This window comes from Guillardia theta, assembly GCF_000315625.1.
Source record: "Guillardia theta CCMP2712 unplaced genomic scaffold GUITHscaffold_144, whole genome shotgun sequence".
Taxonomy (NCBI): domain Eukaryota; class Cryptophyceae; order Pyrenomonadales; family Geminigeraceae; genus Guillardia; species Guillardia theta.
The window spans coordinates 99999-122043 of NW_005434530.1; the positions used below are offsets into that span (position 1 = coordinate 99999).

General features: G+C 52.2%; 8 protein-coding genes across 8 annotated transcripts; 5 read left to right on the plus strand and 3 right to left on the minus strand.

Annotated features, from left to right (window-relative positions):
* Nucleotides 1-2373: 2373 nt before the first annotated feature.
* Nucleotides 2374-3506, minus strand: GUITHDRAFT_119331 (hypothetical protein; the record flags this gene model as incomplete). Its single annotated transcript, XM_005821418.1, has 7 exons — nt 2374-2420; nt 2542-2619; nt 2808-2878; nt 2933-2973; nt 3201-3311; nt 3361-3393; nt 3441-3506. The coding sequence occupies 7 exons, from the start codon at nt 3504-3506 to the stop codon at nt 2374-2376; spliced, it is 447 nt and encodes a 148-aa protein (XP_005821475.1).
* A 1036-nt stretch (nt 3507-4542) lies between these two features.
* On the minus strand, nt 4543-5122 carry GUITHDRAFT_155719 (hypothetical protein). Its single transcript, XM_005821419.1, has one exon. The coding sequence runs from the start codon at nt 4884-4886 to the stop codon at nt 4662-4664; it is 225 nt and encodes a 74-aa protein (XP_005821476.1). The 5' UTR covers nt 4887-5122; the 3' UTR covers nt 4543-4661.
* A 3051-nt stretch (nt 5123-8173) lies between these two features.
* GUITHDRAFT_155720 (hypothetical protein) lies at nt 8174-8701 on the minus strand. Its single transcript, XM_005821420.1, has one exon. The coding sequence runs from the start codon at nt 8546-8548 to the stop codon at nt 8219-8221; it is 330 nt and encodes a 109-aa protein (XP_005821477.1). The 5' UTR covers nt 8549-8701; the 3' UTR covers nt 8174-8218.
* A 3061-nt stretch (nt 8702-11762) lies between these two features.
* On the plus strand, nt 11763-13400 carry GUITHDRAFT_147195 (hypothetical protein; the record flags this gene model as incomplete). The annotated part of the gene is made up of 4 exons (XM_005821421.1): nt 11763-12085; nt 12894-13073; nt 13217-13265; nt 13356-13400. 4 exons carry the CDS (start codon nt 11763-11765, stop codon nt 13398-13400), a joined length of 597 nt encoding a protein of 198 aa, XP_005821478.1.
* A 990-nt stretch (nt 13401-14390) lies between these two features.
* GUITHDRAFT_119336 (hypothetical protein) lies at nt 14391-15561 on the plus strand (the record flags this gene model as incomplete). The annotated part of the gene is made up of 2 exons (XM_005821422.1): nt 14391-14710; nt 15321-15561. 2 exons carry the CDS (start codon nt 14391-14393, stop codon nt 15559-15561), a joined length of 561 nt encoding a protein of 186 aa, XP_005821479.1.
* A 1475-nt stretch (nt 15562-17036) lies between these two features.
* Nucleotides 17037-17360, plus strand: GUITHDRAFT_119337 (hypothetical protein; the record flags this gene model as incomplete). The annotated part of the gene is made up of 1 exon (XM_005821423.1): nt 17037-17360. The coding sequence occupies one exon, from the start codon at nt 17037-17039 to the stop codon at nt 17358-17360; it is 324 nt and encodes a 107-aa protein (XP_005821480.1).
* Nucleotides 17361-17844: 484 nt separating this feature from the next.
* Nucleotides 17845-18614, plus strand: GUITHDRAFT_155721 (hypothetical protein). The gene has a single exon (XM_005821424.1). It carries the CDS (start codon nt 17857-17859, stop codon nt 18235-18237), a length of 381 nt encoding a protein of 126 aa, XP_005821481.1. The 5' UTR covers nt 17845-17856; the 3' UTR covers nt 18238-18614.
* A 1764-nt stretch (nt 18615-20378) lies between these two features.
* Nucleotides 20379-21861, plus strand: GUITHDRAFT_80504 (hypothetical protein; the record flags this gene model as incomplete). Its single annotated transcript, XM_005821425.1, has 6 exons — nt 20379-20459; nt 20702-20768; nt 20903-20960; nt 21291-21397; nt 21450-21509; nt 21770-21861. Coding segments are annotated over 6 exons (465 nt in total), but the record flags the coding sequence as incomplete, so codon positions are not given.
* Nucleotides 21862-22045: the final 184 nt, after the last annotated feature.

Consider the following 22045-nt stretch of genomic DNA (forward strand, 5'->3'; position numbering starts at 1 on the left):
AGGAGTTACTTCTCTGTCTTGAGCGAGGAAGACTCTCTTCCCCTGCCAGCCTCTCCTCAGCTCCTGTGATTCCTGAGCTCAAGGCCGGCTTCTTCTCTCTCCTCCCTCACCTCTACCGTAGGACAGGCGGGACTGTCTAAGAGGACCATCCGCAGCCCTCTGGTCATCCTCCTCCTCCCTCCGGATAACTCCCTCTTCTCTCCCTCCCTCTCCTCCCCTTCCTCCGTATCCTCCGCCCTGTCTTCCTCCATATTCATCTTGGTTGTCCTCCTGCTCCCAACCTCCTGCTCCTCCACTGCTGGACTCCTCCTGGCTGCCCTCCACGTCGCCTGCTTCCCAGTCAAGATGACGGCAGGTACGGTATGAAGAGAGTTGCAGGAGAAAAGGAGAGGAGGAGAGGGAGAAGGAGCAGGAGCAGGAGCAGGAGCAGGAGCAGGAGCCGAAGTAGGAGGAACAGACGGAGCGGGAGCAGGAGCCAAAGTAGGAGGAACAAAAGGAGCAGGAGCAGGAGCAGGAGGGGAAGGATGAAAAGGGGGAGGAGCAGGAGCAGGAGCAGGAGGAGCAGGAGGCAAGCTGGGCTCACTTTGTATCTCGGCTTCGAGGTCGTTCAAGCTCTTCATGTCGCTCGTACACTCACCAAACCTTCCTCTTCCTCTCCTCGTCAGCGCAGACTCGTCCAGCTCCTTCGCTCACCTCACGATGTCTCGACCCGTGCAGCCTCCCCCGTCCTTGCTCCTGAACCTCCACGAGATCGACCCGTCACCTGCCCTCCAGTCACTCGCAGCTCCTCCATCGTCCAACCAGCCCTCCCTGTCTCCCCTCTCCATTCTTCTGTCTGCTGACACTCTCTGCTGACACTCTCTCCTTGCCCCTCGCTCCTCGCTCCCTCCTGCTATCCTGCTTTCCCTTCTTGAGTTTCCCTTCCTTCAGTTGGTCATCTTCCTCTTCTTCCTGTTCCTCAGAACATCGAGACGCCCTCATCAGCGCCCCCCCTCCTCTACTTACAAATGAAGTATCCCTTCTCTTCTCCTTTTGCAGGACAGAACACCAAAACCGTCGTCTTGTACACTGAAGACAGTCCAATCAAAAACGCGAAAGAACAAAGAAGATGAAGCAGGAGGAAAAGAAAAAGGAAGAGTTCTCTAGAGGAGGGAGTGGAGTAGGAAGGATTATTAGTGAGCAAAACGCATGGAGGAGGTCTGAATTTGAGAGTGATGATTCAGAGATGAAGGGAGCGGAGCGGAGGAGAAGAAGGACAAGATAGAACAGGAGCAGGAGCAGGAGCAGGAGCAGGAGCAGGCCAGAACCGTCACCCCCTCCCTTCCTCCTCCCTGAGTCACTTTTGAATCATGACGGCGCTGTGCGTGACGAAACCGATCGACTGCTGCGGCTGTTGGAGGAGAAGAATCAAAATCGACAGGAAGTAAGCCGAAGGGAAACATGGTTGAAAGAGGTGGCAGCGAAAGAAGACAAGGGCGAAGAAGACATGGTGGCGTAGTAGCAGCAGCAGCAGCAGCAGCAGCAGGAGCAGCAGGAGGACCACGAGCACCAGGAGCAGGAGCAGGAGCAGGAGCAGGAGCAGGAGCAGGAGCAGCAGGACCAGGAAGACCAGGAGGAGTAGCAGGAGGGCCAGGACGAGGACGAGGTTGAGGACGAGGATGAGGACGAGGTAAAGTAGTAGTAGTAGTAGTAGTAGTAGTAGTAGGAGGAGGAGGAGGAGGAGGAGGAGGAAGAGGAGGAGGAGCAGGAAGAGGACCAGGAGGAGGAGGAGGACCAGGAAGAGGAGGAGTAGCAGCAGCAGCAGCAGCAGCAGCGGGCAATTCACCTTGCACTTGTCTCCCTCAGCAGACACTGTCTTGGATCGGATCCTCCAGATGCCTTCGGGGGCGGGCCCGTCGGGGATGCTGCAAGAAAGCGAGCAAGACCTCAGCTGCGACTGAGGCAGAAGGCGGCGACAAGAGACGTGGAGAGAAGCAGAAGCAGAAGTAGTAGAAGGAGGAGGAGGAGAACGAGAAGCAGAAGGAGAAGGAGAAGCAGAAGCAGAAGGAGAAGCAGAAGGAGAAGCAGAAGCAGAAGCAGGAGGATGACGAGAAGGAGAAGGAGGAGTGGGAGGAGAAGGACAAGAACAAGGACAAGGCTTAAGAAGCAGGAGGGCAAGCAAGAAGCACACAATTTTTCCTTTCTTGCAGCTCACAGCAGCAGGTAACACGAATATTTCATCACAATACAGAGACGGGAAGACAGGATACAGATACTTTCACAGGAACAAGACATCGTTGACATATCATCATAATGTCATTTTGTGATGATGTGTGTGCCAACAGGGAGCCATGAACAAATATCTCAAGTCTTGCAACATCACAGTGGCTGCACTCACGCGTCCATGTTCGCATCCCAAGTCTCGTCGCAAGTCGACTTGCCTGGCGATGGTCTTAGTCAGAGACATTGAGACACAATAAGGCAAGGAATGTGATCAGGTCATGGCAGTGAGAACAACAAGCCGAACATCTGCAGGTGGTTCTACAAGCTCCAAGATCTTACCAGGAGTTCCAACGAACTGATCTGCTCCGTTGCAGTACATTTCACCATCGTTGCTGGTCCAGTTCCACACTTGCGTCCCTGCGTCAAAGGTTCAGCCAAGATCGAGATATGCAGCAGGGAGGGAGGGTAGTGGAGGAGGAAGAGGATGTCGAAGAGGAGGAAGAGGTGGTGGCGAAAGGGGGGAGGAGAAGAAAGAGAAGAAAGAGAAGAAAGAGACGGAGAGGAAGGAGCAGCAAGAGCAGCAGGAGCAGCGGGCAGGCCTCCACCTTCAAACTTGTTCCCAGAGATCCTGTAGGTAGCCTCCACAACATTCATGACACCGTCGAATGATTTGAAACTGCGGGCAGCGTCAGAGGGCAGAATTTCACCCTAGGTCATGAAATTCCTGTACTGCGGCACGACAGCGAGCATTCCAGTCCCGTCGCTGTTCACCTTGACAGCAAGTTGTCAGCTGCCACAACGCCTTGGACAAATACGAAGGAAGGAAGGACGGAAGGATGGATGGATGGATGTGATGAACGAACGAACAAACAAACAAACAAACAAACAAACGATTGAACGAAAGAGTAAAAGTCATCATCGATCATGTCGAATAACAAACAAGACATCACAGTCATGGAATATCCTCGTCAAGATCCACAGAGCTCCCTCCTCCTCACCTGGACAGCCGCCTGCTGCTCTATCGGCTTGTTCTCAGAGTCGTCCAAGTTTGCGCATTTCCAGTTCAGCTGGAATATGCATCCAGTCGAGCGAGGACGACAGTCCGTACCCTTGATGCTGCAGATTCAGCAAAGCCGCATTCAGCAACGGATCGCTCACCCTCACTGCATTGATCACCAGACCCATCTCTATCTGGAATAACATGCTGTTAGTTGCCTGGCGATCAAATGGCCCATGACCAACTTCGTCATCAGCTTGTATGTCCAGCCAATCTCTCCCGCAGCCTGCGTACCCATGGGCGCCATTCAGATGAGACATCGAGATTCCCGGGCACAAGGATTGAGGAAAGGAGAGAGTGAGAGGGGCAGATTGTAGCAGATTGTCTTCATGGCACCTCGTCCATTTGCTCGAGATACGATCTTATTCAGCTTCCAGTCACCCTACAAAGAGCTTTCTTAGCTAGCAACTACCTTCCTCTTCGAAAGTCGCAGCATAAGTGCAACGCAGATCGGGTGCTAGTACAACACGCAGGTATCGTCCATCGTATCACATCCCATCATCCATCATGTTTCCTCAACAATTTTGTTCATGTAGCGTCGCGCGCCAGACGCATCGTTAGTGCCCCTTCACCCCGACACAAACGAAAAGACAGCACGCTTCCATCATGGCAGCGGCAAACAAGGAGCCATGGAAGGGCAGGCCACATCCCCGTGTTCGCGTCGTACCTGTCCTCCTACAAGCGCGTCGCCATCCTGATCCCTCGAAGCCATAGCGGCCGTCGCCATCACCACCAGCAGGAACCCCAGCCGCGCCATCGTGGATCTCTCTCTGGGGGTAGGGGGTGATAAAAGTAGCAAGGACGGGTGGTGGCTAATGTTTTTGATAGCTGGTGGAAGCAGGGTAGTCACAAGAAAAGTCTAGAAGTACCGGGTAGTTTACCAATAGAAATTGAGAGATTTTGGAGGTAGGGTGTAAACGGGCTAACCTCAGGAAAATATAAAGGCAGCGACTTGATTATAGTGATATGTGTTGAGATTCAAGGGCAGCAATCAGAAAAAACCGACATGTTCGAACCCTTGCAACGGGTGAGGGAGAGGAGCGGTAAGAGATAGGAAGGAGCAAGAAGGGCCTGACAGATAGCAGAAGAATCAGCATAGCATAATCAGGAGTAGATCAGTTGAAGTCAAACACAAATCATTGTGGTTTGAACGTATTGTTCGTAAGTAAAATAAATATGTTTGCGTTTTTGTATCAACCGGGCTCTTCTTGGTCTACGTAAAGCTAGATCATGAAGCTGTATCAAGCGGAATGGACAAGCTACAATAGAAAAAAAAACGCTTGTTTCAAACAGACAAGATTTATTGCACTTGGTAAGATTGAATAAAAACAATAAATTACTCTACAAGGAATCCAAGGGAAAGATCCTTAACAAGTGGATCCTCCTGGTAACAAATCTATAGCTATAAGCTACTCCTCATGTCAGAGGAGACTTTTGTCACTCCACTCAAGGCAGCAAGTACGGCAAAAGACGCTGAGACAGCTGCGAATGTCGAGATCTCGTCATCATTGTGCCTCGATACCGACTTATGCTTCATTGGCTGCGCGAGTTTCTTTGCGCGAGTCTCGCCAAGCAGGTTGCTTCTTGATCCGAGATCATTGCTGGCAACCTTGGGTCTTGCAGCCATGGTTCTGTTTGCCCATGATGATGCCTGGCGGGCACCCTTCAAACCAAGGCTTGCGCTTTTTGATGCAAAAATTGCTGAAGACATGATGATGGGAAGACAAGAGAGGTTTTGGTTCGAGCTCGAATGAGTAATGTACGATCAGCAGAAGACCAGAGTCACAGAAGACAAGCGAGTGTTGGGTTTTAACAGCGCTTGTAGCTTGCTTTGACGATCAGCAGTAGTGATCCTCACGCGGGGGACTATGAGGGGCAACCAGACGCAAGGAGCTTGTATTTAAAGGGGAAAGGGCAGGGGGCTCCGTGGGGGTGGGGGTGTGCGAGCCAGTGGGGGGGCGGGGTGGGGGCGAGAGACTACTTTTGGATTGCTGCACTGGGTGGGGTAGGTGGCCTTCAGAATGTGGGTTGGGGTACTACATTTTCTCGTGGGTTCGAACATCCACTGTGGTAGGTTATGGAACATTGAAGGTGGGTAGTACCAATAGGGAAGAAGGGGTAGTCAACTCAACCAAACTGGTTCGAACGGTTTGTGGAGGAGAAGAGGCTCTGAAGAACTAAGGTGTGGAGTAGAGGCAAATCAATTAGACCATTAATATGAAATCTCTATGGTACAGTAAATGTGTGAATAGCCACCTTGACTCTCAGTGCACCCTTCCCCGCACGCGAAACGGTGAAGCACCCCCTACCCACTGGGACGAGATGGGTGAAGTTAAAAAAACAGACTTGGGGAGGTGGGGTGGGGTAGGGTGACATAGGAGAAAATGGGGGTAAGCTGGAAGGAGGGTGGGTGCTGTTTCGGACAGAGAGGGTGGGGGGATGGGGTGAGCGCCCTGCTCGTGCATGTCAGGGGTTGCCTTAATTTCATTCTATCCTTAGCTGGCACACTCTAATTCGGTAAAGAATAAAATTGGAAGGTCATATGCGAAGATTGAGGATTTATCTTGAAACTATCTAATGAAACAACAGCATGTCGTCCTGATGAGAAGAAACGGCTGAGAGAAACGGGAATATTCGGCAAGGGACACGCCAACAATTTATGGGTCATGGTTATGTATTTTTAGAGTGGATTTCAAGGGATACCCTAAGATGTGTAGTAAATATCCTCCACCCCTTTTGGATCGTACGTAGCTTGGGTAAAGTGAACGGTGGTGTAGTTGACCCTACCTATGTCAGTCCCAGTCAATTTCCACGGTCCAAGGGGGTGCCTGTAGAGCGGTACGACCCCACCCAGTTCGTAAGGGATGTTTAGACCAGGAGAGGTCGGAGGGATTATTGAAGTTAGGGGGTAGGGTAAGGGTACTTTGATAGGGTGCACAGAAGTAAAATGACCTGGGGGTGCTGTGGGACAAGAAGGACTTGGGGAAGGGAAGGACCCCGAATGCATTGGGATTTCAAGGTTAGATAAGGTGGTCTACATGAAACATTTATTGAGTGGAGATCTAATTAAAAATGAATAACATATTTACATTTGCACTTGAGGTCTTCCCATCCAACCAAACAATCGGCGTTGCTGAGCTGTGCAAATATTATCTTGGTTCGTGGGGAGGGGGTTATCCAGAAAAAAGTCGAAAGTGGGGTGGGGTGGCTAAGATGACCGGTGGTATATGTGCATTCCCCGACCTTTCTCCCCAGAAAGCGGGTGCGGTTTGAGTCCACCCACCCAACTCAGCATGAAATTGATCTTTTTCGGGGTGGGGGTACACAACGTACCCCTTCTGCACGAAGGGATTTAAACCTTGTGAGTACCCCTCCCCTCCAGCCAAAGAGCAGGGAATTTGGGTGTGGGGTACATTTGTGAGGCCGGTTAACACGGAGACTCTCTGTTACACCGGCCACGAGGGATGCGTCCAGATAACAGCTGCGGGGACCCGTGGTATAAGGAAATGCGGAAGGGAAAAGAGGGGTACTTTTAGGACTACTGGGTAATGGAGGCCGTGGTTGGGGTTCTTTTTTTTCGATTTTTTTGGACCAGAGGGATAAAGATATCCTGAGGCAAGCTCGATCAATGAGGACTGTTTGACTTGGTCAAATTTGACCGGGTCTAACTAACTAACTAACTAAAACTAATAATAACCCGCTGGTCAAACAAAGATCCTGTCCACAGGCATGATGAAGGGAGTTGGAGTGGACAGAACAGGAGCCCTGGGAACGAGGAAGGGAGGAGAAAGAGATGGTTATACGATGCAAAGATAGCATTCCAGCCTGTTTGATCGCTTTCTGTATGACATCTGCGTACAGTACGAAGCCGACAATTATGGCAGGAAGGACCAAACAGAAAGAATGTCGTATGTATAGCTAGAGAAAGGAGTTTTCTGAATGCGGTTTAAAACTATAGCATTTCTACAACAATGAGTGCACGGGTAAAAGAAGGTTGTGCCTTCCATGGATATGGCTAGGGAGCGAATGAACGTATCAAGACATTGTCTGTATCATACTGAGGAGATATCTTGTCTTTGTGCTCAGGTATGCATCTTAGTTCCCTACATGGGGGTAATTTGGAAGAGGCATCGGGAAACACCAAAGGGGTAAGACAACAAGAAAAGGGCCTGGTAACATGAGCTGAGAATGGAGGAAGATGGAAATGAACATGCAGACATGAATGTTTTGAATTTCGTACAACGAAGGTAATGCAACAGCATGTCCCGAGAGAATTTCTAGATGATCTCGAATGCTGCTCGTTTCTAGTGGGAAACGAAGGTAGAAGAGATCGATCATGATAGTGTTTTGAGATGAAACAGAAAAGGGGGGGAAACATACAATAAGGAATTGTTTGAAGCATAAAGTTTTGACCGTGACGATGCAAAGCAAACTACCTTGATAGCAATCTTCGGGAAGAAGTATGCAAAAGCAAAAGGAGAAAATCCTGCTTCTGCATCCCTTTTCTCACGTGATGTTGTGTTCAACTCGTCTACTGATGAATTGCGGTGTGTTTGCTCTGTTTTTCGGGAGGGGCCCAAATCTTCATGATTCTCAATAAAAATTAATATACCAATGGATTGTCATCTCCATACGATGTTTCTATCTTCATATAAATTCAATTGAGAAAATTGTATGAGTTTGCAAAGGACCTCTGGTGAATTTGAGAAAGCTGATGAACAAAGCCAGTGTGAAAAGGGATACTTTGATGGGCCTTGCTTGTCTAAATTATTTATGGCATCAAGTGTATTGAGAACTATGCTATCTTTGAGGTAGATTCAAGAAACAAAGAAGAAATTGACAACTGTTGGGGTGTGGGGGGCATTTTTCACTTGAATGAGTATCATTTTGAGACGAAAAGAGCAAAAGGGAATTGATTTCTCAGAGCTTTATTTACATGCGTCCTATGAATTGCAACAATTACTTGATGCCAACTCTCATGACCTTGAAGGTCTGACCAAAGTACGGGCGTAGCATCTTTTTCTTATCAAAGACGTTTCTTGACGACGAGAATCGTGGCCACCTTCGCTGAGGCATCTCTCTCCGAATCTCTATGTCGAAGTCTTCAAGATCGTCGTCCTCAAAGAGCCAGACAGCTGCATCTCTGACGTATCGAGCAATGAACATGAAGACTGCGAGGGCGAACACGACCTGGAGCCGAAACTTTGCGGGAACATTGCGATCGTCTTGCTCCTCAGGCTCCGGCGATGCTGACACTTGAATTTGCCAATCGTGAGAGGATGAGCTCATTTGAAAGAAGGATGTGCGAGCTGAAACAATGGTTTGAGGAGAACGAAGAGAACGAGGAGGACGAGGAGAACAAGGAGAACGAGGAGAACGAGGAGAACGAGGAGAACGAGGAGAACAAGGAGAACAAGGAGAACGAGGAGAACGAGGAGCGTGAGAGGGCGGGGTTGGGTTGTACTGTGGACTCCAGTTGAAGGCGAAGGCATTTAACTTACCCATCCCTAGCGAAAACTTGTATTTTCGTGACAATTTGGTTTTCGTATCGCCTGCTGACATGTCATCCATGCGTTGATCGTGTGGTAACACAGTATCCTCGTGACTACTGACATTGAGATAAGAGCAGTTATACCAAACTGAATTGGGCTGCCTGCCGAAAAGATGTAGTTTAAAGACGGGGGGTTTCTATCCTCGTGACTGTGACCAGCTGAAGAAGTTTACTCATCAGAGATAAAACGTTATTAAGACCTACTGGGTAGTATCAGAGGATTCGCAGTGACATCAGCAAGTCTGTTGAGATCAGCGTTGAGATCGAAGGCTGGCCGTTCAACTGATGTAACCGGCGGCTCGTCATCAACTCAGAGGTCCGGGCCCGACCGTCGGCCCGGGCGATGGCCACTTGAGGACAGTGACTGTCACGGGCCCGGGTGGAACCGTGACTGCTGACTCTGTTGCTCCCATTGAAACAAATTCCTTTCAAATTAAGTGTCTGACAGATGCCGGACACGAGCATAAGGTCTTGTCCGGCAGGGAGGGCAAAGTTGAGTAAATATTTTGTCCTGCATCTTCAATGAATGCCAAATAATACCTTTGGAAAGCAGGGCATGATTTTACTAGGGTACTTGAAGTATTTAGTAGGGGTAGCATAAAAATTATGCTACTTATAACAATTCTTATATAACAGATGCCGGACAAACCAATTAGTGCATTAGTTTTACTCAACTTTGGAACCTCTAATTGCTCCTACCCCCTTGCCCTGCTGTCCGATCTTATAGAAATGTGTGGCCCCACCACCCCACCCCCTTCCACAAACAGCTTCGCGCCATTCATGGCTTCTTCACACACATGCTTGTTTGGCAATCAATGCAAGGTACATGATGAAAGCATTCGATTGTATCAATGCTGAAGATGCAAGCCTGATGTGCCATCATCTTTGCGTGAATGAATATGTTGATTCGGAAGGATACACCAGCTGTGAGTGTGAGCAACGTGGGAAAACAGCCATTCCATCAATTCCTCAAGATGCACTTGCTTGCAAGAAGTCATGTAGAAGGATCTAATCATGGCACAGAGTGGATGATGATGATGATGATGTGATTTTGATGATGCTGAGGAGGTGGTGGTGGTGGAGCACGAGCTGGAGCACATGCAACAGGACGAGGACGAGGAGAGGACGAGGACCGTACGGAGAAGAAGGGTGCCTTTGGGGAATGTGAAGAAGAAGAGCAAGATGTAAGTGGACAGATAGAATCAGTAAGTGGAATCTGTAAGAGATTGGATGGGAAAGAGATTGGATCTGTAAGAGATTGGTCAACCCGAAGACCTCCTCTTGGAATTCTGTAAGCCAACTGATTACTTGTGTGAGAAGAGAGCATGTTGCTTGTCAGCTTCGGAGTTGAGCACGAAATCGCAGTCCAACCCCTGAGAAGATCAAGAGTTGCTGGCAAGACGGGGGTTGGTTTCTTTGTACATGAGGAAATGCTCGCACCAGCAAATGTCTTCGTTGCTGATAATGAAGCAAAAAGCTACTTGAAGTTTCAGTCAAACATGTCTCTAAGGTCTGGCGTCAGGCATGTTTACAGAAGGAACAACCACTCAAAGACTTTCGGTGGAAGATTGATACAACCATATATTGGAGTCCTACAAAGGTCTTCATAGATGAGGCGGCAGATGGTGTCACGAAACTCAGCTCGGGAAAGGATGCAAATCCGTTGACGGAAGAGAATTACATATGCATCTGCATAGGCATAAGAAGATAGGATCGTGGGCAGCCTGACATATGTCACATTGAGTTGGGATGTCATCTGTAGATCCGTGAATACGGTTCAGATCCTGCTGCATGCAACACATCTGATGGCAAGATGATCATATGTTCGTTGGTGTTCCGAGCCTGGAGGATTTGAAACGCAACATTGCAGAAAACAACGATTCAGTCGCAGGCATGCTGAAGGAGATCCCGGAGATAGGGCAACATGCGACAGAACACCAGGAACAGGAAGAGGAACCTGACCTCGGAGACGTAAAAGCTGGCGCACTGCTGAATCGGAGCACTGTACAGTGTGTCAATGGCGATCGAGCTGGCGTTCGTCACACTGTGACTCAGACTGATCAAGCTGATCTGAAAACGATTCGAATTTCTGGTGAAGCGAAATGTTTCAACAGTGCATGGAATCTGTATCACTCTGGCAAACATGCCAAAGGGATACCTCCTTCGGAGAAACTGCAACGAGCAAATTTTAACAGAGCATGAAGCAAATGGTTTGCAGGCATAGCTTATCTCATGAAGTGCTTTGACCAATTCATCCGGCGAAGTGTAATGGAACTGAATTCCTTCTTTTTTATAGTCGGTGAGAATCTTTGATGTTTTTAAGGCCGAGATGAAACATTCAAGAAATATCCAAAGGATTTCATCTCGTGGCTCAATCAGAGAGAAGGGGCAGAGAGCTCAAGTGATAGGAGTGGGCAGTTTGCACAGGCAACGTACTTCAAGAAAATGCGAAAGAAAGAAGCAACGCGACTAGATGAGATCAGGTGGTCGTTCGAAATGCGAATGATAACGAGACTGATGGCTTAGATTTTGCCTGTAATTGGATGGTTTAAGGTTTGCAAAACATATAATTCATTGTCAAGTGACAGTGAGTGATATCATAAGTTGTAATAAACACAAGTTGCTCTGGTAAATCTTGTGAAACCTCGTTAGACGTTGCTCAGTTCTGGGTCAAGCAGCGAGATGGAGCTCAGAAATTTGGCTAAGTGTTTTTGAGTCTTGGACCTCTGAGGCGGGTGTGTAAGTGTTTGAGGGTAGGGAGGGTGGGTGGGTGAGGTCCTAAACTGGTCTTTGGGTGGGGTAGGGGTCATATTCGGAAGAAGTTTATGTGAATGAGCACTAAACCTCTCAAAAAACTACAAAAGTGTATATATTTGTCCGGACTATATCTTACACCTCTAAATTGTTCCCCCATTCTGAGGTAGAGAGTCTGCCGCCGTATGCCCCCCCACCATGCTGCGCACACCCCTCAACTCCTCCTGCCTCCCTCCCGCTCATGCCTCCCCCTCCCTCCTCCTCGACTCGCACACCCTCGCCTCCCTCCTCTCAGACTCCGAGCTGGACCTCGCCCTCCTCAAAGTACTCCTCGGCTCGTCATGGTCCGACCTCCTCGTCACGCTCCTTCTCGTCGCCATCGTATGCAGGCGCCTCGCTGAGACGGTCGGGGAGCTGCTGCTGGACGACGAGGACAAGGACGATGATAGTGACAACGCCAGCTCCAGCGACATCGACGCCATCGGCTGCCGCAGCGCCCTCGCCCGCCTCACCGACCTCAAGTCAGGATCCCCTCGATACGTCGGAGGCTTCGACAAGCTTAAGATGCTGGAGCCTCACTTCGGGCAGACGTTCAAGGTGCCCCGGGTAGGCGTCAGGTAGCCGCGACGAGGACGCAAGCACGCCCGAGGCTCTGTAGACTACTAAGACTTGTAAATAGCGTGGAGAAGACCGAGGACCTAAATACAAACATGGCATTCTGTGAAGATGATTTTTGTCCAGGGAGCGAGAGGGAGGGGGTACTGCGGTGAAGTAACTCTGTGAGCTGAGGCAGGAACGAGGAGAGGGAGGAGGAGGAGGAGGAGGACGAGGACTCAGGAGGAGAGGGGGGAGGAGGACGAGGACTCCCGGGAGGAAGAGGACTCGAAGAGGAGGAGGAGGAGAGATAGAGAGCAAGATTATGTGATCGGACACTGACTGATGCCTGGATTGATGCCCGGCACTGGCGGTCGGCCGGGCGGTGTGTCCGGGCCACAGCCCCGGCGGCTTTCTTCTTTGCCTCAAAGTTAAGTTAAAAATCAGTGCGAGGACAAGCTTTCAGTCCGGCGTCAAGTCCCGGAGTCCGGTCAGACCGTGGCACCGACGAAGTCCAAGCCGCCGCTCCGACTGAACTTAACTTTGACTAAAGATGAAGGCTCGGTACAAAATCGAACTCGCCGTAGCGTGACGGCTGACTGACTGGTAAAGACTGGCCGGATCGCCGGACCCCGCGCCGGGCCGCCGGGGCCAGTGACCCCCCGCGCCTTCTGACTGGACCGACTCGAAAATTTGACTAAAATCTCCCCGAGGACAAGGACGATGACTTCATAGTGACAACGCCAGCTCCAGCGACATCGACGCCAGCGACGTCGACGCCATCGGCTGCCGCAGCGCCCACGCCCGCCTCACCGACCTCAAGTCAGGATGGGGCCTCTCGATACGTCGGAGGCTTCGACAAGCCTTGAAGCTTAAGATACTGCTGGAGCCGTACTTCGGGCCCAGACGTTCAAGGTGCCCCGGGTAGGCGTCAGGTAGCCGCGACGAGGACGCAAGCACGCCCGAGGCTCTGTAGACTGACAAAGACTTGTACATAGAAGACCGAGGACCTAAATACAAACATGACACTTTGTGAAGACTCGATGATTGTTGTCCAGGGAGCGAGAGGGAGGGGGTACTGCGGTGGCAAGCGACGAGCTGAGGCAGGTGAGGCAGAGGAGGAGGAAGAGAAGAAGGAGGAGGAGGAGGTGGAGGAAAGAGAGACCTCGTCTGAGAAAGAGACAGACAGACAAACAGCCTCCGACAAACAGACGAACGGACGGACGGACAGACAAAACTTAGACGGACTGTCATGGACAGACACTGGCAGGCACTGCCGCTGCGGCGGAGCCTGAGCAGGACCGTCCGAGCCTTCCCGGCACAGCCGCGCCGCCCGGCCGCGGCCGCCGCGCGGTTCATTGGCAAGCTGAGTAATGGGCTGTGGGGTCAGCAAAAACCCAGCGGCCCGGCCCGGCTCGGGCAGGCCGGGCTAGGCCCCCGGGCCCCCCGACCATCCGATGATCGGACGGAGACTCCGACACCGGGAACGGTGGCAAGCTGCCAGGGACGAGGCAGGCCTCACTGAGTCAGCCGCCAGCCGTCGTCGGAGGCCCGCGGCCCTTGAAGCAGTGCCAGTACGGTCACGGCCCGGAATCACCGCCGGGCTCGGAGCTCGGAACTTTTCAAGTTTGTTGAAACGTGACGTCCGACTGTGTGGACTGAGTCGGGCGGCGGAGTCGGCGGAGTCACTCACTCAAACGGTTAAGCCTTGAAGTTAGCTGTCACATGGCACGGCCGGGGTAGTATAGTACTGTAGTTGTACGGTAACTGAGCCTCGGAGTGAGACTGAGTCGTCCGGGTGGCAAGCGGCAGGCAGGCACGGCGCGGCGGCTAGGGGGGTCAATTCATGCCAGACAGGCGGCCCGGAGAGAAACTCCGTAGGGGGTCAACTTTACTCCGTACAAATCTCTGAACTCCGTAGAGGGTCAAATCTCGTGACTAAGGCAAAGGTTGGCATGCTCTTTTCCAATCGTTGCGTTTGCTCGGCAGATGCTGACTCCTGGTGCCGTGACTCGTAGATATTCGTACGTGACTGTGGGTCACGGGATCAGTCTTTTCTCAAGCGATGCTTTCTCCCCCTGATCTCCACCTCAAGTTCTTCAAGCTCACGCGCAGCCTCCCTCATCCGCTCGCCAGCGCCACACCTGTCCACGCCCTACTCCTCCCATCCTCTCCCGCCTCCCTCTGCCTTCTCTCCCGTCTTCATCCAAGCTATCTCTTCCCCTCCTGCCGATGTCCTCTTCCTCCTCCTCTCACGACTTGCCGCCTCCTTCCTCGAGCCTCAGCCATTGCGTGGCTTCCGCCGCTACTCAGCTCTATGTCGCGCTGGTCGCGACCATCTTCGTATCCCTCGCGCGGCACATCCCCGCCGCCATCCTCTGGCTGCTGGAGGATGACAGCGAGCTCGCTCATGCCCTCAGCCTGCGGGAGCAGCCGGAGACTCAGGCCCCGGCAGTCGTCTCGACAGGAGGGGCTACGGGAGGCTTCGACAGGAGGAAGATGCTGGAGCCGCACTTCGGGCAGACCTTCAAGGTGAAGCGCGTGGGAGTACTGTAGGAGGCCAGCAAGGGATGGGAGGCTGTATAGTGTATCAGGATTGGATGTAAATGCGAATGTATGTACAATGTGAAGTAATAAACCATTAAGATGGAGTACTTTTTGCGCTTGATTATGAGCGAGGCCTCGGAATGGATGAGATGGAGAGAAGACAGGCGTGAAGAGAAGAGGCATTGACACTGTTGCCAAGACGCAACTCACAAGGATGCCGGGTCCTAGCAAGGCAACCTTCCTCCCTCTCTTCATCATGGTGTCGTGCTCCTGCAACGTAGACGTTGCCATGGTTTTGATACAGAAGTGCACCAGAAACATCATCATCCCACTTCAGTTGCCAGGCCCTTAAGATGCTGGAGCCTCACTTCGGGCAGACGTTCAAGGTACCCCGGGTAGGCGTCAGATAGCCGTCGGACGAGGACGCAAGCACGCCCGAGGCTCTGTCTTGTCCAGGGAGTGAGAGGGAGATGGTACTGCGTTGAAGCAACGAGCTGAGGCAGGAACGATAAGAGGGAGGAGGAGGAGGAGGAGGAGGATGATGAGGAGGAGGAGAGAGGAGAGAGGAAGAGAGAGACAGCTCGTCACGCTCCTTCTCGTCGCCATCGTATGCAGGCGCCTCGCTGAGACGGTCGGGGAGCTGCTGCTGGACGACGAGGACAATGATAGTGACAACGCCAGCTCCAGCGACATCGACGCCAGCGACATCGACGCCATCGGCTGCCGCAGCGCCCTCGCCCGCCTCACCGACCTCAAGTCAGGATCCCCTCGATACGTCGGAGGCTTCGACAAGCTTAAGATGCTGGAGCCTCACTTCGGGCAGACGTTCAAGGTGCCCCGGGTAGGCGTCAGGTAGCCGCGACGAGGACGCAAGCACGCCCGAGGCTCTGTAGACTACTAAGACTTGTAAATAGCGTGGAGAAGACCGAGGACCTAAATACAAACTGCCATGGCACTCTGTGAAAATGAGACTTGTCCAGGGGGCGAGAGGGAGGGGGTACTGCGGTGATGCGACAAGCTGAGGCAGGAACGAGGAGAGGGAGGAGGAGGAGGAGGGGGGGGGGGGGAGCACAAATTGTAAACTTCTACTGACTGCTCTGTGACATGTTTCATGACTCCGTGCTGCTCCTTACGATCGACGTCCAAGAAAACAACGCCATGAAAAGGTTTCAACGTCACATCAACATTCCACATGGGCACATGGTACTTTGGAGGGTTTGGAAACGGAGGAGAAGCTTGCATGTCAGTTTGATAGGTAAAACAAAGTTGGACTTGGACGTTGTTAGGAATGTTTCCGGGCTTTTCTTGCAGCTGAACCCGTTTGTCCCTCTGTTCGTAATGTCTCCTACTGTCATCTGCAATTGGAGCTGCCTTCCTTCGAACTCTTGCCATTCCTTTTCTGGTTGGACAGGGAGGGCACCGCCAACATTTTAGGATGAAGAATTTTAGACTTATCAATTCTAGAGCTGTAATCGATAGCAATTTTCAAGATTCCCCCAAACAGATGACGGCGGCCGGACTGTGGCGCGGAACTCCGAGACGGTCACAGAGCCAAAAACAACTCCGTTTCAGTAGTGACGGTGATGGGCAGTTGAGTTAAAAATCAACTTGCAATACGAGGACAACCTGTAGTGAGGTCCGAACTTCACTCAGTCAAGTATCGTGACAGGCGCCCGTATCGTGACAGGTGACTGGCAGCAACGAACAGGGAGTGTTCGGAGTTCAACAGTGCTCCAATTCAAACTCACAGTGTATGATCATTAAAGCCGCCTTCCGAAGTTCATTCACGGCGCAAATTTGGTGAGCCCGGTGAGTCGGCGGCCCCCGGCGGTTCGGAGACACGATGTGGAAGCAGAGTCAGCCGCGACTCCGAGTGGCACAGCCTCGGAGTCAGTCAAGCGGCCCGGCAGGCAGTGCGGCAACGGCGGGGGGTGAAATCGTGGGACAGGCGGCCCGGCAAGGAATTCAACTCCGTAGAGGGTCAAATCTCGTGACTTATGAAGTAGGCTTAAATTGTTGACATGCTCTTTTCCAATCGTTGCGTTTCATCAGACAAATGCTGACTCCTGGTGCCGTGACTTGTAGATAGTCGTACGTGACTGTGGGTCACGGGATCAGTCTTTTCTCAAGCGATGCTTTCCCCCCCTGATCTCCACCTCAACTTCTTCAAGCTCACGCGCAGCCTCCCTCATCCGCTCGCCAGCGCCACACCTGTCCACGCCCTACTCCTCCCATCCTCTCCCGCCTCCCTCTGCCTTCTCTCCCGTCTTCGCCCAAGCTATCTCTTCCCCTCCCTCCCTCTTTCCCTCCCTCCCTCCTTCTCTTCTGCCGATGTCCTCTTCCTCCTCATCTCACGACTTGCTGCCTCCTTCCTCGAGCCTCAGCCATTGCGTGGCTTCCGCCGCTACTCAGCTCTATGTCGCGCTGGTCGCGACCATCTTCGTATCCCTCGCGCGGCACATCCCCGCCGCCATCCTCTGGCTGCTGGAGGATGACAGCGAGCTCGCTCATGCCCTCAGCCTGCGGGAGCAGCCGGAGACTCAGGCCCCGGCAGTCGTCTCGACAGGAGGGGCTACGGGAGGCTTCGACAGGAGGAAGATGCTGGAGCCGCACTTCGGGCAGACCTTCAAGGTGAAGCGCGTGGGAGTACTGTAGGAGGCCAGCGAGGGTGGGAGGCTGTATAGTGTATAAGGATGTAAATGCGAATGTATGTACAATGTGAAGTAATAAACAAGTGAGATGGACTACTTGCGCTTGATTATGAGCAAGGCCTCGGAATGGATGAGATGGAGAGAAGACAGGCGTGGAGAGAAGAGGCATTGGCACTGTTGCCAAGACGCAACTCACAAGGATGCCGCTTATTAATTGTGACCATGTTCAGAACTGTGAGGCTATTCGACAGTTACGAGCTTCGATGAACTGTAACGGACCGGTGCGCACTAGGAGTAAAGCGGTGGATATCGCTAGATCGCTATCTCCGGAGCAGTTTTAATAGAGCCGCGATCTCGTGGCCTTCCACAGATAACAATCATTTTAATGTACACGACAGTCAAAAGCTGACATAAGGCTAAACTCATTTGACTGTTTCCTTCCTTTCCCCAACAGTCCTTTATCTCCCGTCCCTCTCTCCCCAGTCTTCCACACCCTCGCAATGTCCTCCCCCTTTCCCTCCTCCCACGACTGGTATAACCTCGACCTCCCCCTCTACGCCTTCCTCTCTAACCTCTCTGTCGACCCTTCCCTCCACTCTGCAATCACCTCCATCGCCCGCGATCACCTCCTCCTCCTCGCTGCCGCCTTCCTCCCTCTCGCCCATGTCATCGCCCTTGCCGTGCGCTGGCTCCTTGAGGACGAGGACGATCATGACCTCTGGGGACGTAATATCGTGGCTCCTGCTGTCGTATCAGAGCGGCAGGAGGCAGCAGCGTTAGGCGGGGCAGGGACGGGAGGCTTCGATAGGAGAAAGATGCTGGAGCCGTGCTTTGGACAAACGTTCAAGGTCAAGCGCATGGGGATTTATTATTCGGATTAATTTAGTTGGAAGAACAGCGATTTCAGTCCAGTAGGAATGCACTTGGAATGATTTGAGCTCTGCCGAGATGATTTCAAGACTCCGAAGGAAGGAATCTGGTTCAGCATGAGTGGACGGCAAGTGTAGCTGTAGTCTGTTCTCACAACGGTACAAAGGCTGCAAGGGCTGTACATGCTCCTGACCCGTTGAGATACACTCAGTCCTTGTCGGTAGACAGAGAGCGCGGCAAAGCACCTGGAGATTTCTCCAGCAATGTTACGATTCACCTGCTCCCCCAGGCTTGCTTTCAGTGTGCGACCGTGACTGTCACACGAGTCTCATGGCAGGATCGTACGTCCGTTCATTTGCAACGAGTCTCAAATAAACTTTTCTTGACTACTGTGCGCCTGATCTTTACAGCCTGAAACTTCATTGGCATCAGGCTCGTGGCATCATTTTCTATGATCATGGCATCGGATCCAAAGTTCAACGGTTAGCCTACTACGGCCCGGGTACGGTACTGAAGTAAGTACTGAGGCTACCGTACGGTCACGCGGCTGGGCCCGGATTCAGCCTTCGGAAGCCCGCCAGTGACCCCGCCCGGCTGTGGGCACGGGCCAGTGACCGTGCCACGGACTGCCGCTGTGCGGCACTGGTCACCCGGTGCCACCCGGCCCGGCGGCCGGGCGGGCCCACGGTCACCCGAGTCAGTCACGGTGGGCCCTGGGCCGGTGGCTGCCGCCGGCGTTACGCCGGGCGGCCCGTGACTCGGTGAGTCCGGCGGCCGCTTCTGCCGGGCCCACTGACTCCGCCGCGGCACGGCCCGTGCGGCACCGGGCACCCGGGCCTGCACCGACCGGCCGCCGGTGGGGCCCGGCCGCGGGTGACTCGAGTTTGAGTGGCAATGACGCGGGCTCGGGCCAGGAACCTGGCTGTGGGAACGACATGGCAGGCGGGAAGGCATGGGAGAGGGTCGTACAAGGAAAGAGGTAGGAAAGATGGTGTGAGTAGAGGAGAAGAGCGGTAAGAACGGATCAACCCGGACCTCTGCTAGTGGGGAGGCTGAGCATGGAGGAGGAGGCAGGTGAGGGGAGGAGAAAGACGAACATCGGTATGAACTGAGAGAAATGCGGCAGGGGAGGGAGAGGTTGACCTCCTCGTGACTCAGCTGTTCTCAAGTCAGCTGATGGAGGGGAATGAGGATTGCAAGGGCGCGGAGGGCGCGGAGGATGCTGGGAGGGTGGGGGTGGAGACTGGCGGGCAGACGGCAGGTGGCGATGGCACTGGTGGAGCTGACAGCTCAACGAGGTCGAGGACGAGGGTCCTTGCACGCCTCATGAGGATCAGCCGGAGCGATGTGGTAGATGACGCTGTCCACATGCTGGTTCTTGCTGTACTGACATGCCGACCCAGATAGAGAAAGGTGGGGACGCGATCAAGTACAAGAGACCAGGTTAGCACGCGACATGCTTGCTTCTTCGCTCGCTCTCGTGATGTTCTTTGCTGCCTGTTCGTTGCAGGGATGAAGCGGTGTGAACTGGAGAAGTACTTCCTTGATAGGATGAAGGTGACTGACGCGACCTTGGAGGAGGAGTTCGTTCAAACTGCCTATTTGCCTCTTTGCCGTCGCAAAGATGATTTCGATTGTACCTGTTTGCGCGATGCCAACTGACCATCTACGGATCCTCTGCCGCATGTCTGTGTAATCTTTAGTGTCAAGGTTGCCGATCGTGAGGCCTGCAGCACGCAGGAGCTAGTTGAGATCCACAGGTAGGAGGAAAGCAAGGGTTGTTGTATAACTGATGAGACTGAGCAGGCAGGAGATACTTCTCTCCTTGTCATCTTCAGTGCGTTGCAGGACATGCTTGTGGGGACTTGCTGTGACGTTTCTTGCCCGGCAGATCGATGACGTCAACGAGTGGTTCGAAGCCCTCACGAACGAGTACTTGCATGATGATGATGATGATGATGAGGAGGAGGAGGAGGCGGAGGAGGCGGAGGAGGATTTTGATGACGACGACGGCGTTCATTTGTTGATATTGGTGATGACAGGTATCTGTGCCCAAGGCACGATGAGGACGCCTCATGGCAGCTTGAACACATACGTTGCTTCTCAAGTGATGATCGCTCTGTTCTCTAGATCTTTCTCCCGTCTGTGCTGAAATCTTGCTTCTTTTACAGTCGAGCTGTCCTCCCTTGCTGTAAACCTCCGATATGTTTGTACAGCGGAGACTTGCCCGCAGGTTGGTTTGGGCACTTTCTAATCGTGAACTTCAGCCTCCTCTTCAAGATCATTGTCCTCGTTCTCATCTTCCGTTCTTCCCTTTTACTCCCTCATCATCTCCATCATCATCATCATCATCATATCATCATCATCATCATCATCATCATCATCATCATCATATCATCATCATCATCATCATCATATCATCATCATCATCATCATCATCATCATCATCATCATCATGACTCGTGGACTTGCCAGATGAAAGCAACCGAGGAGTGGATGTATCTTTGCGCTGCCCGCAAACAGCCGCAGGCGAGTAACTCTTGTTATCTTGGGCTTGCAGACTCTAATTTTTATTGTTCTTTCTTGACATGCTTCACGGTTTGCTCCTTTATACCCCCTCCTTCACAAGTTTAATGTTTTGGTTGTTGTGCTGACTTCACTCTCAGGAATGTTCAGCTATTGACTACATCATCCACACCCTTGATGGGACCTGCGCCCTTCTCAACTCCAACAAGTGAAATCTTAACACTCTCACTTTCCCTCTCCCTCCCTCCCTCGCTCACTCCCTGTTGTTCCCCTCCAAAGCTTGGCCCTCCTCCTCCTCCTTGTCCTCCTCCTCCTCCTCCACCACCACCACCTCCTCCTCCTCCTCCTCCACCTCCTCCTCCTCCACCTCCTCCTCCTCCTCCTCCCTGCTTTTGCTCTGCTGATGCCTGCCAGGTGGTTTCCGTGGAATGCAAGGATACCCTCGTCCTCTTTGAAATACTTTCAGGTCAAAGAAATTCAAAAAAGAGATACAGAGACAGAGAGGGAGATAGAGAGAGAAAGGGAGGAAGAGGAGGAGGAGGAGGAGCAGCAGCAGCAGCAGCAGGCGTGAACGGGCTGATGATTGCTTTCAGTCCATCACCAGGAGACTTTATCGTGTGTTGTCTCACTGTTTCTTTCATCACAGTGAGTTCAGAGGTGAGAAGATAGGAAGATGCGATGACGATGATGTTTGCAGAAGAAATATTCGAGGACTTCGAGAAGAATAATCACCTTTGCCTTCGGTTTGTTGCCTTTGGTGAGTTTTCCTCCTGCCTTCTACGATTTGTTTCAGATCGACATCATTGTCATCCCATCAACAAATTCTACCACAGTACTGACAACAACATCATCATCAACAACAACAACAGAAACAGAATCATACAACAAAGTCAACGTCAACATTCAATATCATCAACACAAACCATGAAAAATTCAAGCTTTCACCTCACTGTGCCTTCAACTTCATCGTTCTACTTCTTCTCCTTGGTCTCCTTCTCTTTCTCACTTTGCCCGCAGCTAAGGCCCATGACCTGATCCCCCCCAAGCTTCTCATCATCCCGCAGAGCGGGTTCCTGTCGTGTGTGCACACGCAGACGCAGCAGTCATAAGAGGAGCAGGAGAGAGGAAGACGAGGACGAGGAGAAAAAGTAAGAGGAAGAAGACGAGGGAGGAGAGGGAGGGAGGAGGGAGGAGAAGAGAGGAGGAGAAGTTGAGATAATGATGATATGCATGTAAATGCTCTTGAAAGTTTCCTCTCATCGTTCGGCTGCGGCTAAAGTGAAGATGGTAGAC